The 18429-nt window shown below is 42.7% G+C and overlaps 1 protein-coding gene across 5 annotated transcripts in view; it reads right to left on the reverse strand.

Annotated features, from left to right (window-relative positions):
* The window catches only part of runx2b (RUNX family transcription factor 2b), a 42793-nt gene that overhangs the window by 22575 nt on the left and 1789 nt on the right, over positions 1–18429 (reverse strand). For 3 of the 5 annotated variants that reach the window (XM_044169641.1, XM_044169640.1, XM_044169642.1), the window contains exons 2-3: positions 18195–18318; positions 134–396 (exon numbers count right to left, since the gene is read on the reverse strand). In XM_044169641.1, the coding sequence (XP_044025576.1) occupies positions 134–396; positions 18195–18252 (321 nt within the window). In that variant the 5' untranslated portion in view covers positions 18253–18318. Of the gene's footprint in view, positions 1–133; positions 397–1440; positions 2468–18194; positions 18319–18429 lie in introns of those variants that run through there. The other 2 variants (XM_044169643.1, XM_044169644.1) reach the window with 2 other exon arrangements.

Below are 18429 nucleotides of genomic sequence, written 5' to 3' on the forward strand. Positions count from 1 at the left end.
CTGTTTTTTTAAAGAGAAATCACGCATTCACTCTTTTCTATAATCAGTCTTTGGCGTAATTTAGCGGTTGTCTTACAGCGAACACCGAATCATATTGTGGTTTAACCCTCCTTTGAATTTAGACGGGACTCACCTTAAAGGCGACAGGCAGCGTCTTGTTGCACCGCCAGTGGGAGGGCAGGACCGAGCACAGAAAGTTGGGGCTGTCGGTCCGGACCAGCTCGGCCGGGTGGTCGGCGATGATCTCGGCCATGCTGCGGTTTTCGTGGGGGCGCAGTCTTGGCACCGCCGCCGCTGCGTCCGGCTGCCCGGCTGGAGAGTTCACATCGTTCATCTTGCCTGGGACCGGCTGGAGGCTATTGGACGGCGGACTGAACCTCCGACTGGCGCTGGGATCTACGGGAATTCGCATCACAACAGCGTAGATTATCAAAAAAGGCACCAAAGGCTCTCCAGCTGCTCTCTTTCTTTCTCTCTCACACACTCAGGGAGAAACTCGGAGTGAGCGCCGCAGCTCGCTGAACCTCAGCGCGCCTGCCAATGGAAAATGGGACTTCGTGAGCGCACACCGCGTTTCAAAACCCTCTCCACTACAAACTTTAGTGGGCGCCTTCAAACGACATAAAATATACTTCTCCGGCAAGAAAAAACAACCCCTGAAAACTTGATGATGTTTTAAATGACAAGCTCTTTTTTTCCCCCCCTTCAAACTTCTCGGGGGAAGCGTGCATGCGCCATAACGCAGGCGTAGTTGCTCATGTGTGGATATAAATAACATCAAATAAATGTCCAAACGCGTAATAGGCTATACAATTACAAAAAAAAAAAAAAAGCGGGTCTAAAATGGAACAGTGGACCCAGATGCTCAAAAAAGTTTTTGTCTGTCTTCCTTTAGTGAAAAGTCAAAGCGCTGCTCCAGGTGCGTCATTGAAGTCTTTGTGGCAAACTGAAAGGATCTCTGAAAGCCCGCAGGCTATGTACACACACACAAAAAGTTTTCAAAATCAAAGTCATACGCTTTAACAATACTTAACAGAGCTATTTATAACCCCGAGACGCCTGTAAATTGTACATATGCTTCCGTAGTCTCTCGGCCGTGCCGCATGTTTTGTATATAGGGTTAAAAAGGTTGATGAAGTCGGAAAAAAATCGTCGCCGGTGAGATGAAGGAGACGGAAAATAGAATCCCGTTTTTGTAGCCGTAAATGTGGTTAGTGTTTGGAGGCCGGGGTTTCCCGTGCTCAGGCTTTTTGTGGTTTATATAGCTCAAGCGCCCAGCAATTATTGCGCTGATGCGACTCCAACACGTGGTGTCTGGAGTCAGATCCATTCCCTCTGCCATAATCTATCACGCCTATATAGACGACCGGACAGGTCTCCGTGTAATGTCTATACCTTCATGAAACAGACATGGAGTTTCACACAGCCTGCTGTACATACCGACATCTTACCGCTCCCCTGGACCGTCCGCGCGCTCCTACCTCTGAGGACGGTCATTTCCAGTCAGTAACCCGCACCAGTCCGTCAGTCCGTGTTGTGTTACCACTATGTTCTGACAATATGCGGCTCGGAATAGCGTTCAGAGAGCCGAGCCCGGGTGAGAAGCGAGTTCCACTCTAGGAGTGAGTGAGTCACCGGAGAGCGGTGAGTCAGGTAGAGGATGCAGGAGTAGAGTTTCACTCGGTCGCAGGGGAGAGCTGTTGTGCAGGTGTACAGGTATTCTACTTTACACGGGCTTTAATTTGTGTTCATCTACCCACGTGGCCGTTTCTTGTAAACCGAAGGCTCTTTGGAGAACGTCATTTATGTAAAGTCAAATTTCACAATACAATTATCATATAGCTACTATTTCATCGCATCTAAACTAAACATAACAGCGCCAAAATATGAGGCTCTGGGTGATTTCGACAATGCGTAATTACCCACAAGTGAGTGACTATTCTTGATCCTATCTCAGTGGTGGATTATAATTAAGTACATTTACTCAAGTATTTCCATTTCATGCTACTTCATACTTCTACTCCACTACATTTCAGGGGGGAAATATTGAAGTCAAAAGTGTAATTTTGACTTCACTACATTTATCTGACAACTTTAGTTACTTTGCAGATAAAGATTTTACATAGAAAACATATAATGGGCTTATATAATATGATGCATTGTTTTAGATTAGACTACATAACAGTATATAAAGTTGTTAAAATGAGCTCTTCCTCCACCAGCTTAAACAGTAAAATCATACTTACACATGAATGCATTAGTAATGATACTCCAATAACACAATATATAATAGTCTATCAGTCACAGGGGCCATTTTTCTGTATTATGAATAATTTTACTTTTGATACTTTAAGTACATTTTGCTAATAATACTTACTATTTATCATGTAATATTTTCAAAGCAGGACTTGGAGTATCTTCACAGTGTGATATTGCTACTTATACTTAGATAAAGGGATCTGAGTGCTTCTTCCACCACTGCAAAAGGAATGACGCAAAAATGTTTAACTTGCAAATCATACATTTTCCAAAGCAAGGCACAAACAAAAAAACAAAAAAACAAAACAAACAAACATATTTTGATGGAATCTTATTTTAAAAAGCATCAATGCATCCTTGATCTTCACATCCTTACATAATTACAACTTCCCACAGTGAGCAAAAAAAATCTGTTCAAATAAAAAACATTGAAATAAATGTATGCTTTTATTTTAGTGCTGAAATGTCTCACATTTTAGTGTGGATGCTGCTCTGAAAGCAGTGAGTGAGTAGGCCTGCTTCGCCTGCCCCTCCTGTGTCTACTGTAGAGGGCATCATCTACCCTCTGTGAGACTCCATATCTCAGCCGGCTCTCATCAGCCACCCCACCCTCTGCCCTGATTACCCATCAGTCTCCCAATGAGCCTTTTTTGAGTGCCACATCACACAGCAGCGTGTGTATTGCCACTCTGTGTTCCTTTTCCATTGCTCCCAAACAGGCTTTTATTGCTGAGAGTCTTTAAGACAAAGCCTTTGATACTCCGGGCCTGCCAGGGACTACTGGGAGGCACAGCTGTCAGGTTATTTGGGTCCTGTCAGGGCTTTTGCAGCTTGTTTTTATGCTGTTAAGTTATAGTCTTATACATTTTACAATAAGATTTCTGTGTTGAGAGAAAAAAAGAAGTACTACAGCCTTAATACTGAAAGTCACTTGAAATAACTTGACTTCTTGTGTTTCATAAGTATTTATGTACGTGGGAGTGCACATGCATATATGTCTGTTAGCGTGTGTGTGTGTGTGTGTGTGTGTGTGTGTGTGTGTGTGTGTGTGAGAGAGGATGTGGGAGGGATATATATACATAAAGTCTGAAAGCACTGACACGCATCTGGCACCTCGTCATGTGGACGGGGAGGAAAAAAAAAAAGAGTGATTGAGTTACACTTCCCCTCCGTGTGCCCCAAACACCAGAAATATGGTTCACATTGTCCAACATTCTCAAAGATCAACTAACAATTCATGGATGGATAAATGTGAATAGTAGTAATTAAATCTGTAATAGTGATAAACATGGCCTTGCAGGAACCGTGGAGCCGGTTATTCCAACAGAGTTAAGTTTCAGCTCCGATAATATCACTTCTTCACCACTGAATACATTTGGGGTAATGTGGAAAACATCCTTAATGTTGTGGAGGAATTTAATTGAGGAAATGTTAGGGATGAAATAATAACAACCTTTGAGTCAATTTCATGCCATCAGTTTAATCAGCTTAATTCATTTTAATGCACATGTGTTTGAACTGGAATTTAATTTTGGCGCTGTTTTTTTTTTGTATGGTTTATTTGTAAAAGACACATCAATGAATACATCGTATAAATTTCTCATTCCAATTTTATCAAGACAATCACTCACATTTTCAGGCCAACTAATCAGTCTTAAATTTGGATTTTCTGCACTCTGTTATTGTCCCATCAGAGGCAGCAGCAGGAAGAGCTTCTTGATTTTCCCAGCCTGATCCCAGGCCCCAAATGCCCCCCCCCCCAGTGTAGTCGTGACTTAAACCCTGACAAGCTCGGCTCATCAAAGACTGTTTGTCCCATCTGACTCCGCTTTGCCTCTCCACTGTAAGTCCAGCATCTGTCTTCCAGCTCCCTACAGGATACGGCCAGCATTCATACAGCAAGGCCTGCTGTCTGGCTTTCTGTCAGTCAGAGGTAGGGCGACCCCTGAGTTTAAAATCTGTCGTTTGAAGTCCCGGAGATGTGAAGGAGACACCAGAGAAGGTGTTAATGTGCCAGAATACGCTGTTCAATCAAAAAATACCACTTCCCCGCTTCAGTGTCCTGGATTTAACCCAGCCAAAAATCCACTTTTGACTAAATGTGAATGCTGGAACTTTCACGCAGTATTGGAATTACTGGACTTTTAGGATATCTGACTTATCCCGCTCAGTATTAACAGACTTAATATCATGTAGTAATGAATCTAGCATAAAGCTGTTCATTCAGTGTGGCTGCTTTTCGCCTGGTGCACAGCTGGATCGTCTCTCTCAGCTCTGGTATTATTCATCTACTGTGTTACACTGGCTTGGAGTCATTGCACAGTAGGAGAAGTCACTAACAGTGAAGAACCACAGTATACCACATTGAGCAGGATGTGCGTTATATGATTTATGGTAATATTGTATTTCTGCCGCTCAGTTTCAATTATTTGTTTTCAATAAAAATCAAACTCAGCTGACACTCTCTGACTAATTTTCCTGTCGAGATATCAAGCGCGCAATAAATGTTTCTGTTCTCATTCCCACTTGGAATGGCAAAGACTGTGTGAACCACTAATATGTACGCACACACGCTGTCTGTAATGTTGTCAGCAAACTAACCATGCAGAATCTCTCTTTTTATAACAGTGCGTCTGTCAACTTCTTTACAGCTCTCTTGCTGTTTGACACAAACAAACAAACACACGTGAGGAGGCCCACGTATCCTCACTATTAACACCTCTTTAGGAAAGATGGTAAGACAAACAAAGCACTAGCCTGATATCAGACAGAATTGGAGTGGGCGGATTCGAAGGTCTGGACCCAGGCAAACAAAGCTCAGTGTTGATGCTAAAATAAACATGACGCTAAAAAGTACATCAACAGTCTGGTGCAACAGTTTAAGCAGGGCAACAATCATATATTTGACTCCTTCACAAAGAAAAATAATAAAAACACAAGAGAGCAACACTCTCCCTCTCTCCTTTTCACAAGCGCATACTCTGATCGTTCAAGAGGAAAAGTACAGCCACTTAAGACTCAGGATTAAGGCTACATTTCACAGTGGTGCATTTTTCAAGACACTTAATTATAGCTTTCTAGAGGAGGGCTGTGACGAGGCCCAGGCTTTTTCAGCTCTAACGGGATGTTTCCATGTTTGGCAGTCTACCAGCCAACAGGCCTGCCAGCTAACCAATCAGCGAGCCCACCAGGCTAGGCGGCAAAGCAGCCAAAGATCCAGTCTACTAGCCAATCAACCAAACCAACCAGGAGAGCAGAAATGCGGCCACAAAACTAGCTTGCCAGTCAGTTAGTTAGACTCGGGCTGGTGGCCGGCCAACCAGGCAGTCAATTAGTGAACCAGCTAGCCAGCAGAGGAGGATGACGATGAGCAGAAACTTTACTCCTCGTGACCTCATCGACACAACCTCGCCGACTCACATCCACGCACTGATCCCAGATCACAGCTAAGCCCTTAATGACTGTTTGTCACCGAGCCCGTGACATCACCATGAACTGTTAGGACGAGGACGGCACGTTCTGCGGTGTGTGTGTGTGTGTTTGTGTGTGTGTGTGTGTGTGTGTGTGTGTGTGCATGCTCCTGAGAAACCATTTTCATGGAGTGTAATCCAAGTTTTCTATTCGACTTCGAATAGAAGTCTGGGGCTGTGCCTATAGAGTTTAATGTATTTATTTCTCAGCGAGGAAGTGAGATGCAGAAAGAGTTTGTCTGATATTTCACTCTGTTCTTGAAATGACAGAGAGCAGCGTGGAAAGAGACAGAGACATGGAGGGGGCAGCTGCTCACTGCTTGTGGCAGGAGTGTAGAGAAGGAGGGAGGCAGGAGGGGTATAAAGACAATTTCCTCTCTGCTCTTATTGCTCTGACTGTCTGCCGCCTACCGCCTTCATGGAGGTCCCTAATTGAGATCACTTGTACTTAAAAATAGGAACAAAAAAGGAACTTCTGTGGGCTGGGAGATGGAGAGGAGAAAATAAAGCAGTAATATGTGACGAAGGCTGCCATTAAAGAGTCCCAATGATAGATCTGAGAGACTTGGGCACAGAGCTGAGAACTCTTTCTCTGTCTGCCAGGGAACCTTCAGATGTTGACGTGTCACACACCACCTGCTGTCACAGCGCTAGAACTGTGCATGTGTAAGAGTGTATTTGTAGGTTTTCTGTGTGTGTGTGGGTGGGTGTGTAGCTCTTTGATGGGGTAGGGTGACAGTGCCCGGGGATGAGGCCAGAAACATGCTGAAAGGGGGGAGTTCAGTTTTTCCACTTTTGCATGCGTGTGTGTGTGTGTGTGTATTACAGTTTGTCTTTACAAAGCTGCAACAAAATATCTTTACAGTCATCAGGCATATTGGGCCGCCCCACTCTATGCAGCCTTTGTGTCATTAGCTATGCTATTATTAGTCCTTCACTTCAATTCAGCCGTTCCACCAATCAAACCCTCCCTCGAGCTGCCTTTCCCAGACTCAGTCCCAGAGTGTCCCTAAGGCGTGCTGGTTTCCCCTTCAAACCATCTATCACTCAATCAGGACTGATCGAGCTATTAATCAAACAATGAGCCCCCCTCCTTGGAGACCAGTTTGAAGGATTGACTTGAACGAAACGCCGTGTATCCAGGAGTGGTACCGCACCACGGCTGGGAACAGGAACCCTGTAAAGAGCGTTTTTCTTGGACTGAGACCCTCTGTAGGTGCTAAAGACAATACAGACACTCGGGCTAGGCCAACATTCCACTTTACACTTTTCCCTTCCTCTGTGTATTTCACTGGTCTACTTCCCCTCTGCAAACTAGCCGGCTAATATCAAAATATTTATAGTACATCTGCAAGACATGCTGTTCTCATGTTCATTATGCGAGGTAAAACTAATACCAGATTTATAGGGGGAGATTTCTCTCTGTTCTCCCTGTCCGTGTAGTAGGATTGGGGATGATTTATGTGAGGTAAGGAGGCACAGACGAGATAGATAGAGTGACTACACGGCGAGAGGCAAACAGGCAGCGGCCCAGACTTAGCACTCGCAGGGGGGCTATCAGCTATCACTTGCCCGTTTCCACTGCTCCTGTTTCGAGTCTGGAGGAAGGTAAGACAGGACGGACAGCGGCTGGAGACAGGGAGGGGAAAGGAAGGAGACTGGAGGTAAGGATGTATGTATGTATATGCATGGAGGCAGGGTGGAGGAATGTCCAGGTGCTCTGGGTCCAAATCGATGTAAGGAGCTGTAGAGAAGGGCCAAATGGAGGGGGAAAAAGTCTGTCATGGATGCTCAATTGCACACAGACATAAACATAGACGGTGTAAACCCACGCCTTTAAATGTACCATACACATTTTTGTCTTGGCGCATTTAAATGTATTAAATATACTATCTGTTTTGCTTGGCCATCTTCACAGACTGGGTATCATGAATTTTACTGACAGCAAGTCAACGCATATTGAAAACCTTAAGATGAAGTCCTGGCATTGCTTTGCCACTTCATGTATGGGTGTAATCAATGTCAAAACTGTCAGTCAGTATGTTCAGCACTGAGACAACAGCCAATCAGATAAACAGGAAATGAAAAAACAGTACTGGGCCGGCACCGCACGCAGCCACAGCACTGGGCGTGCATCGAGCAACGGCCCTCAGCTTCCGAGGGTTTGGATATTGCTCTCCTTTTCTTTTTCCTGATCTCTTCCTGATCACAGTCCAGCTCGGAGCCGCTCCAAAACACTGAGCCTGAACTCTGCGACCTGGAGCCATACATACTAGATCGAATTCCAAACCAGACGTCAAAATGGCCCCGGGAAGCCTTGCCTTGTGAACATTTAGAGACGCCTTACATGTAGCATCTGATGCTCTGCGAACTGAATGAGTTAACAAATTAAGCTGCGAGTGTCACCGCTGATGCAGCACACTCAGAGATGGGCCTTTGCCGAAAACCTTAGCCTGTAATTATACTGAGCCTATTAGGCTACTGGTCAGAAATGACTCACAACAAGGTGGGGGTGAAGCGGGGGAGAAAAGGAAGGGTGGATGGAGTTCACTTTCATAGCTTCCAGCCTGAGATGTCCTCAGACAAAATCAATTCCAGTCATCTTTGGAAAAGAGGGTTCAATGAAAGAAAACATCATGAAAGTTGGGGGAAAACATGATTTCACAGAAGATAAATGACTATTGTCTGATTATGTGACCCATGACCCTGTATTTTCCACACACACTCAGAACTTGCCGGTTATTCCGGGACAGGGCCTTTTCATATCGTGTCTGCTCTGCTCCTAGCTGAGACTCGGATGACGCCAGCTTTACAGCGCCTAAATCGAGTCCTGAGCAGAGCGACTCATCGACTGCTGGGTCCCACGGGGAACATCAATTACGTTGTGAAATGCTGTCCTTCAAACACAATCTATTCTGTGGTGTTGCATTATAGTAAAATTGAGAATTTGAACGTCACACACATAAAAAAATCCCTCTCTGGCAACAGGGTTGTTGGGATGTGGTCTCAGGCTGACAATTAAATTGTCCGCTTGGAATATGCTGTCACTCTGGAAGCACGAGATTTATGGCAAATCATTTCGCGAGAACTGATCATCTTACATTTTTTAACTGGATTTTATGGCGTCATAGATCACTCTGATATGTTCTCGTGTCCTCCAGAGACTGAAAACTGTCCCCAGTAGTTGCAGAACTCATTTACAGACAATTAAAGAAGCTCTAAACAATCCAGCCTCCTCTAACTGAACTATTGTTGAAAAAAGTCTTCCACCAAACTAGCGCTCTTTTAGCAACATTCCTGCAAAAGGAGCACATATTTGACACTTTGCAAACCACAGAGCATTATCACATAGCTCTCTGAACCATCTTTCAGGCTAAGCAAAGCAGCTTCTACTAGTAAAGAAAATCATCTTAAAATCATAATAGAGGTATACAGGGTTAAAAGCTGTAAACATTAAACCCATGTTTACATTACAGGAGATTCTTTTTCATCAGTAATTGCCTCATACTGTGAGCCTGATGATTGGGCAATATTTATGATAGGCCCTTAGGGCCTGCTTCCCTCTCGGTCTTTCTTATGTCTATAAAATCTTTTACCCTTGGCTCAACTGTAGAGCATACAAGGTCCCATTAGAACCTGATTGTATATGTGCTTTTAAAGTGTGTCTCTATAGTGCCTTTAATGCTCACAATGTGCTTATGTGCGCATATGCATGTGATGTGGGTGTGTATATACAGTATGTGTGTGTGTGTGTGTGTGTGTAGCAGTAAAGGGGCTGGCTCTGAGACGTTGGTTAACCGGACTATAATTTGGAGGCCCAGTGAAGACTCCCAGCAGCCTCTCACTGTTTGTTTACCAGAGAGACCAACTCTTCTGTTTCTGCTGCATCTGCAGGGTCCTGCAGGAAAAGGGCGTGTGTATCTGTCTGGCTATGTGTCCGTGTGTGTGTAGGTGTAATCGTGTGTGTAATGTAGTATTCATGTGAAAGTGACATTTTGTAGAATAGGTCAAGATGAATTTGTCTGTGTAAAGACCATTTGGATTAGATGTTTCCTTAAATTAACGTAATGTACTTCTTTTTTTTAAGGAACCAGTGCTTCCAATTAAGCTAAAGAACTCTGACATCCCCATTCTCATATTTTCCCTCATAGACCTTTAAGCTATAGTAAATCAAGGCTACAATACACATACACCACCCTTTCTTTCCTGAAATGGTAGCTTTGTCATAAATAAGAAAACAAAAAGAGCCCAACTTCACAAAAAAAAACACCCTCACATTAAAACGTGTTTGTCAGCAAAAAACGACTGCTATTTTTGTTTGTGCCGAGAGTAATTCTCCTGAGACTAAACTGCTCGCTTTCTGTCCCAATTGGGCTTTTTTTTTTTTTTTCACCAATCCTCCTCCCAAGCAGGAATAAAAAGAAAACAATGCAATTCAAAAGACCGGAGCTCCCAGCCTGTCATTTAGCTGTAACTTTGAATTGTCTTTGCTCTGTGTGAGCTGTTTTCTTTCTTTCACACACACACACACACACACACACACACACACACAACACACACACACACACAGAGACAGAAAGAATTGTTGCAGCATCCTAAAATTCCATCACGAGAGAGGAAGAAAGACAGAGGAGGAGAGGGACTCTCAAAATATCACTCTAATAAAATATTCCTGCTCCTTTGGGATCCTCCTTTGCTCATTCAGCATCAGGAGAAGTGAAGTGGAAAAGGCCTGTTATTGGTCTCCGTCCAAAAAGGAGAAAGAGAGAAAAGAGAGAGAGACCTATTTCCTTTGGGGAAAGACAGAAAATAGAATGAAGAGCGCAACAGTTAACGGAAAACTTTAAACTGCAACAACAAAATGAAATACAGACGACTGTAAGAGGGCAGCTGTCTGGGTGAGTGACAGGATTCAACTCCAGACTGAAAGCCTGTTCCGGTGTGGATCAGACAATATGTATGTATATAGACTTTGATCAGACAGGGCTGCTTGTCGCAGCAGTATGATGGGATTGAATATGTGTAAACTGGAACAGCTCAGGGAACATCAACATAAAACACACCAGCTACAAGTTCTCAAAAGATGCCAGCCTCAGTCACAGGAAGGAGCTTTGAAACAACCTGAAATGTAACGCAGGGGATTTTGCAGTTTTGTAACACTGCTGTACAAGCAGAAATTGTTCGAAACTTTTCTTTTTTTTCACAGCAAGAGTCACGAAGACTTCTGAAAATTTGCAGCAAAGTTGTAAGACAGAAAACCTAACTGGTAACACTTTATTTTAACCCCCATTTATAAGCAGTGTATTCACACTTAATGAATGATTTATAACACATTATAATGTAGTTGTAGTTTTAAACAGACATATGGACATTTGTGTCTTTTAATGTATTTATCAACAACTATAACTCCTTCTTTGAAGCATCCATAACAGTTTGACAATACAATGTAAGACAATTGTAGTATGTAATATGTTTAAGTATTTTTTTATCATATTTATTAATCATCTTAATTATATTTATCAGTGAAGTACTTATTCTTATTATCCTTATTAATAACATAATTATTTATTCAGAAATGTTCTTCGCCATCACAGCTGAGCAAATTTGTTCCACTTGATGAAGGCCATGAGATGCGGGCGAAAGGTGACAACCCCAGGAGAAGTCAGGCAAGTAAACACTGAAATAAGATTTCTTTGGTCGAACTGTTATTTCCGAGATCAAAAATGAAGCTTCCCACTCAACAGGTCTTCATTTGTGTATGTAACATATATGTGTATGTGTATAAACAGTTAATAAATGCTTTATAACACACTAATCATATATCAGGAAATACAATTGCAGCTTTGTTGTCATCATTCATTAATATTTGTTTATATACCAGTTGCAGATGCTTCATAGGAGTTGTAATTGCTCCCAAATACATTAATGAACACGTCCTAATATCTGCTTACTTATACTATAGTGTGTTATAAACTATCTATTTAAGTGTTTGTACACTACTTTTAAATGCTAAATAGGGGTAAAGTGTTACCTCTTAAACGTTTCAGTTCTTAATCCCAATTATCTGCATGCTCCCCCACTCCTTTCTTTCTTTCCTTCTTTCTCTCTATCTTTCTCTCTGGAAGCCACTTTACAAACGAGAGCTACCATTTCTAGCTTCCCTGTTCTCCCTAGAGACTTGTCAATATCAGCTACACACTCTGTTCAAAGTTCAAAGACTAGCATCCCACTACACACACGTACACACACTCTCCTGGCCCCTTTTGTGTCTCTGGGGCATATTTAATTTCAGTGTGTGTGTGTGCACACATTTGAATATATCTCCATGTGTGTGTGTGTGTGTGCCACAGGTGGTACAGTCCTGGTGACTCTGTTCTGATTATTGCGGTGACCAAACCATCGCCGCCCCATCACATTTGTCATCACCCTTTTCCTGAAAGCGTGGGTGGGAGGGGAAGGATGGACAGAAGGGGAAGGAGGAAGGAAAGGGAAGAAGGGAGAAGAGGAGGGCAGATGATGGTAAATGGCCACCCCCGCGGTGCCATATGGGAGGTGTTTTGAAAGAGTCAGTCTTGTGTTGCTCTCACTGGATGCCTCATGAGCGCAAATTGATCCTTTCCTTTGTATCATATCTCTGTCTCTGTCTCACTTACTCTTTTCCTTCCTTTTAATGTTTCTTTCTCACTCTCTAATTTTCTCACATTTTATCCCTCACTCTCACATGAAAGAATAAACATGGAACCCCTCTCTTCCACACACACAGGCCTTCAGAGTTGTCAGACCACCATAAAAGGCTTGTGTGGGCGTTGCCGAGTGGGTGTGCACTTTGATTTTCAGGTGTATTTGATCTGCTATGTTCACACCTCGGTGCTGGCAGGGGGCCCACTGTGTGGGCAGGTAATTTGAGCAAATTAGGAGATGGGACCTGTGTGTTATTAATGACACCCCATACCCTCCACTGCACGTCCACCTATTGTTCCCTCCTCTGCACGCACCTTTCTTTTCTTCCGCTCCGAGTCCCCCGGTCCCATCTGCGCCTCCTGCTCAACACCCACCCTCAGCCCCTCTGAAGGCACAGTGTATGGAATGCACACACACACACACACACATACATACGTTGCACATGGGATGGGGGCGGCAGGAGGGTGGATTGGTTCCAGGTGCCAGTTTGAGTGAGAGCATTAATCAAGCAGACAGATCGTTCTATCACAGACACCTTTAGCACAGGCACACACACAGCCAACACAATCTTTACAGTACAATGCTTGCACAGTAGTAACTACAAGCCCCACTGTCATTATTCTGTGACATTGCTACATGCCAAACTCCCATTTAAAAATACATTTCTCCACAAGTGTTTTTTAACTGTGTGTGCTGAGTGATAAATCATTATGACTTGTGAGAAAGTGAGAGCTGATACCAGCGACTGAAGACACGTTGTAACAAGGTGTACTTGTCTCCTCAGACAGCTCCTCTGACCTGCTGCCAAGCTATTGATCACAGTCAGAGCTTGATGTAACTCTCTGATTCACTCATCTTGTTTTACCTTCAAAATCCTACCTTCCTATGTTTATACTCTGGCAATTTACAGTATGTGTTACCTCACATAAATAATCAGAATTGCTTCAAAAATATGGATTACACGTCCAACCTGTGCTGCTCTTTTCATGACCTGCTGGTAAGTAGGTTTATATAGTTGGGAGTTTGGCCTGAGTCAGAGGGGATACCGCATTCCTTTAAGATTAAACTAACAAGGGGAAAAACCTGCCCTTTTCTCCGGCGTGGGGCAGAACAGGTATGGCCTTGTGTAGGTGCTGTGGCCACGCTCTCACTCACATCGTTACAGGCTGAACCTAAACATCCAGGAGGCTCGACACACTCCATATTTCCCCCTTATAGAAACACAGCGCGTGGAAGCGAAGCCGCCTCGGCCGTTTCGCAGGAAAGCGACGGGAACGCTAAACAATGCTGTTCAGGTTTCCTGTGGTTTGCTGTATCAGCTCTGCGTAAAGCCATCCTCTGACTAACTAAAATAAAACACGAATGCTTGAATGGAAAAGAGAAAAGAGAGGACATGAAACAGAAAGAGCAGAGTGAAAGAGCTATATGAATCTGGGTTATAATACTGGTATTCTGTTTCATTAGGGTGAACCGGTTCCAAGATAGACCAATTTTCAAAGTGTTAGGTAGTTACTTCCTCTCTGAGGGCTTATATCGGATAACAGTAATTCGCCCAGCATGATGCAATTGAAATGGATGAAGGGCTGCAGGATCTTGTTAAGTGTGAAAATAGCACACAGCGCTGCATTAAAAGCTTCACTGGGTAATGCAATGACATTAAGCTACCTGGTAATTATGGTGCATTCAAAAATCATAGCTATGCGTACTGTGGCGGATTTCGTAGAGCTACCCAAAAAATACACACCAATTTGGCATGTATCTGGAGTAAACAAAGCAAAGATATTAAACATTTGCATTGATTTATGGGTGGGTGTGTGTGTGTGTGTGTGTGTGTGGGGGACACAGATGTTAGCACTGATAGCATTTAACAAATAGGCTTTATCGCTCCTTTGAGAAGATTGTTTTTGAGTCTATTATCAGCACTTTAAATATGTAGAACTCTACCATAAGCACAGTCAGCTGGCAGGTTGTCTTATCATAACAGTGTAATTAGCCCCCCAGCTACTGAATATGGGGATAAAAGAAGGGATAATACACAGTGCCTTGTGAGTATTTACACTGAACTCTCTGTTTGTTGTTGCAGTCTGCATATTACAGGAGTGAATTTCACTGCAGTAAGACTCCTTTTCTCCCATGTTTCAATAACTCCTCACTGCTTGATTTGGAAGGAGGAGAAGCAGATAATGTACGTGTCTCTGCAGTTCAGAGTTGTTCTGGACGAGACCACAAACTGCGCCAGTTGACACTACAGAAAAAAATGCCCCTCAATCAGGGTTTCTCTCGTTTTCCGGTAAAAGGCTACACTCATTTTCATTGAGTCGCTGATTGAATTTGTTTTGTTTTCTTAATCACGATTTCAGATATAATGGTTATAAATGTGCTATAGGACATGCACATACCTTTACAGATTCAAAGAAAAACACAGACATCTTTCTCCTCATCTTTCACATCAACAGCGGGAAAGACGTATTACAGGCCATTCAAATCACAGGTTATAGTGTTCCCATGACACTCTCATTTAGACCTTAATAACTGCCTACAGCTTATTTAGGGCCATAATCAACCCACCTTTCACTGTGAGTACGTATGAGGGAAAATACAGACCAATTAATCTATCTTTGATTAAACACTGATCACATTAACACTCTGCACCTCCCTGATTACCCTCAGGAATTATGTAGACTAATGTGAACCTCCAGCACTAATAAGTCCTAATAGCTGGCGCAGCACACAAACACACACAGCACCGTTTTACTCCATCAATATGACCCTGCTGGGATTAAATAACATGTTTGCCTCAGAGGTACAATTAAGCATTGCTAAATAGAGTTCCTTTGAGCATGGAGTTAAGGGAAGAGTCTTCTCAGCACAGTAGCAGCCAGTGAAGAGCTCAGATTTTTCCCCCTGGCTTTTTCAAATTACCTATTGATGAGTGGGCTTCACGTCGCTCCCTGGCTGGGGATGTCTGGTTCACTTTTAAGATGTCTCCAAGAAGCAGGCCTGTGGTTAGATCTAAGGCAACACTTATGCAACAGAAACTGCCTTTCTCAAATACATATACGGTTTCCCTGCAAATTATCTGAGATTTTCTTTGGGGAAAGTTTTCCGCCTGGAGTCTTCAGATATTTACCCACATTGCCCCGCTTTTCTTTTGATCGTGTTGATTTGGGTCCGTCAGCGTAAGCTTTTTTTTTTTCTCTAGTACGACAGCACAACTTTACTGAACGATAATTGCTCCCATGACTTAATTGTCTATATGTAATTAAGTTTGTAATAGAGAAAATAGGCATTTAAATGTTCCCCAGAGAGACATGGTGGTTGAGTGGGTGCCACACATGTTGAAGATTATTCTGCCCTCCCCATCTGATCTGCCAGTCTGAGGAGTTATAAAAAATGTATTTGAGGCAATTAAATGAAAAGTGCTTGATGTAAATGCCAAGGCAAATTTTAATGAGCCCCCTTTTCTCAATTTGGAATATTTGCCCGCTCCCTCAAGTCGGTTTAATTTATCGCTGGGAATGTACGGTCAATTCTAAATTAAAAATGTCCTTAAATACAAATCTACAGACGGGATGGAGTAATGTGGCTTTCTAACTAACAAAACAATATTTTGTAACTTGTGTTCTCAGCGAACTGGCTGACGCCAGACAAAATGATCCAGGAGAAACATGGGAACAGGAGAACTTGTAGAAAATATACAAAATCAACAAAAGGCAAGACTTGAGCTCAGTTATGTCATGTTTTTGTCCACCAAACAGAGTGAAGTTGTAAGCAACAGACAACTAATCGTTATACCTCAAAATCAAGACTAACAGAAAAAAATATATGTATTAAAATCTAACATATATCTAATAAATTATATATCAAATTTCAGTTTAATGAATACTCAAACTCAGCTTCACTCAAAATCAGATCCTCTATTTGTCTGACCAAAACAAAAATGTTTACGACATCAAACCTATTTTTTGCCAGTTCTGACACAGTACAGTATACTACATTTAGTTATTTTGACTCTTAAATACAACAGAAAGCACTGGTGGTCTTGCAAAATCACATAGTGCTGTCAAGGGGACTTTTTGTGGTTGTACTGACAGATTTGCTACCCAGATGTTCATAAACAGGGGCAACATCAATGAGCCGCACAACAATATCATTCAACAATACTTTATATGAGAACCAATCAGTGATTGTCTTTCCTCTGAGTCTCTCCACCTGAACATCTGTACACATCTGTTCCTCTCTCCCTCTCTGTCTCTACTACAGCATGCTTTCAATTTCCTGCAGTGCTGCTCCTCTCCTCCCGTGCTCCCGCGCTCCGACCCCAGAGACACACCGAGAGGTTAGGGGTTAACATGGTAATAGGTGGTGGTGATTGGTAGAAGACGTTCACTCTCTCCCAGCTTTCAGAGTGTATTAGGAGCCACTCGGCTTCTGTGTGGAGCAGGAGCCCAGAACAGCTGTGTCTGACCACCGAGCGACTTCTTAAAAACATCTTTTAAACATTTGATTTGGACAGAGGAGCGGAGGCTATGGACCAGAGCGAGGGGGGTTTGGGGGCTATTAAACTGAGCCTGTCTATTTCTTGTGTCGCACAGGAATGGAAATGTTTGTTTAAATTTCAAAATTCATCTGGTAAACCCAAAACATCATTTATTTTGCTGATTAAATTAGATTGTGTAAAGAAGCTGTCACAATAGAATACAGCAAACCCAAAACAGAGGCCGCAAACTGCAAGTTGGCTTTCACAGGTAATTGAAAATCAAGTTGACACTGCTACCGTTCACAGGTCCTGAATTTTTGTGGTCTTATTTCCTATTGATCCACTTTGGAATCCAAGCAGGATCTTGAATATATGATTGGACAAATAAAAAATGCATGAATATGAAGAAAAAATGGAAATGAAAAGGGTGATTGTGCAATTCTTTGGAAAGAAATTACCACTCAGCAGTTTGTTATACATAAAACAAATCATATTTTATCTTTTTAGTAATTTGGGGAGAAGCAATTAGTCAGAGTAAATTGATTGTTTTAAGTTCATATTACTTATTTAAGCACTTACATTGCAAATTCATATTATGGAAGTTGACATGGAGGAACTGGATTTATGTCTGTCGATTAAATGCTCCCCGGGGGCTGCAGAAATCTACGCTGATTAATTAATGACAGCAGCACAACTGAACAATTTCAGGAAGTGATTACAGACCTTTCTTGGCAAACTAATCAATATGTCTTCCCTATGCACAACAGAGACACCCAACACACACAATCCAGTAATCCCCACATCTTGTTTCAATGCTCAACTGTAAACTCTCTTGTGCAGCGTCTGTTTACGTTTGTCAAAAATATCACCCATGCTTTTGTTTTTGGTTCCTTTGTAAATCTAAGGGTATGTTGCACAAACATGTCATCTGCCTCTTCCAGAAATATTTATAAACATCATGTAGAGTAAATACTGGAATCTCTAAATGCAGAGAGGTTTTTTGTAGTTTTTTTTTTTTTTTTTTTTTTTTTGTATTTGCACACCACAAAAAGCCTTGATGGTAGTTGGGTCTTTCTTCGACCACAAAAGCTTGGACCTTGATAGCAAGGTCCTCAATGACCTCAGCTGATCCCCTCCACTCATCTAGACCCAAATCCTTCAATCAGATCCAAGAAACTTACTCCCTTTACTCAAACCCCTTAATTCCTTTATCCAAACCTCAACACCTGACCCCAAGTCCTCCCCGTGACCCGAGCCCCTAACCCAACTCCAGACACAACAGCAACCAGCGAAGCAGTACTTACCCCAGAAGAAGTTTTGTTGACATGGTGCCACTGTGCTGAAAAGGCTGTTAGATGCCATAGCTGCCTCTGGTTGCAGCAAGCCCCACTTTTGTTCCTCTGTGGTTTCCGTGACCCTTGACACGTCCTAAACCAAGAGCATGCAGCGTGTCATGAAGAAAAAAAATGGAAAAAGCCATCCACATGACATGCTTTTACGTATCAACTATTTGGATGACCACAAGTAACAACCAGGTCT

Source organism: Siniperca chuatsi, linkage group LG16 (genome assembly GCF_020085105.1).
Source record: "Siniperca chuatsi isolate FFG_IHB_CAS linkage group LG16, ASM2008510v1, whole genome shotgun sequence".
Lineage (NCBI taxonomy): Eukaryota > Metazoa > Chordata > Actinopteri > Centrarchiformes > Sinipercidae > Siniperca > Siniperca chuatsi.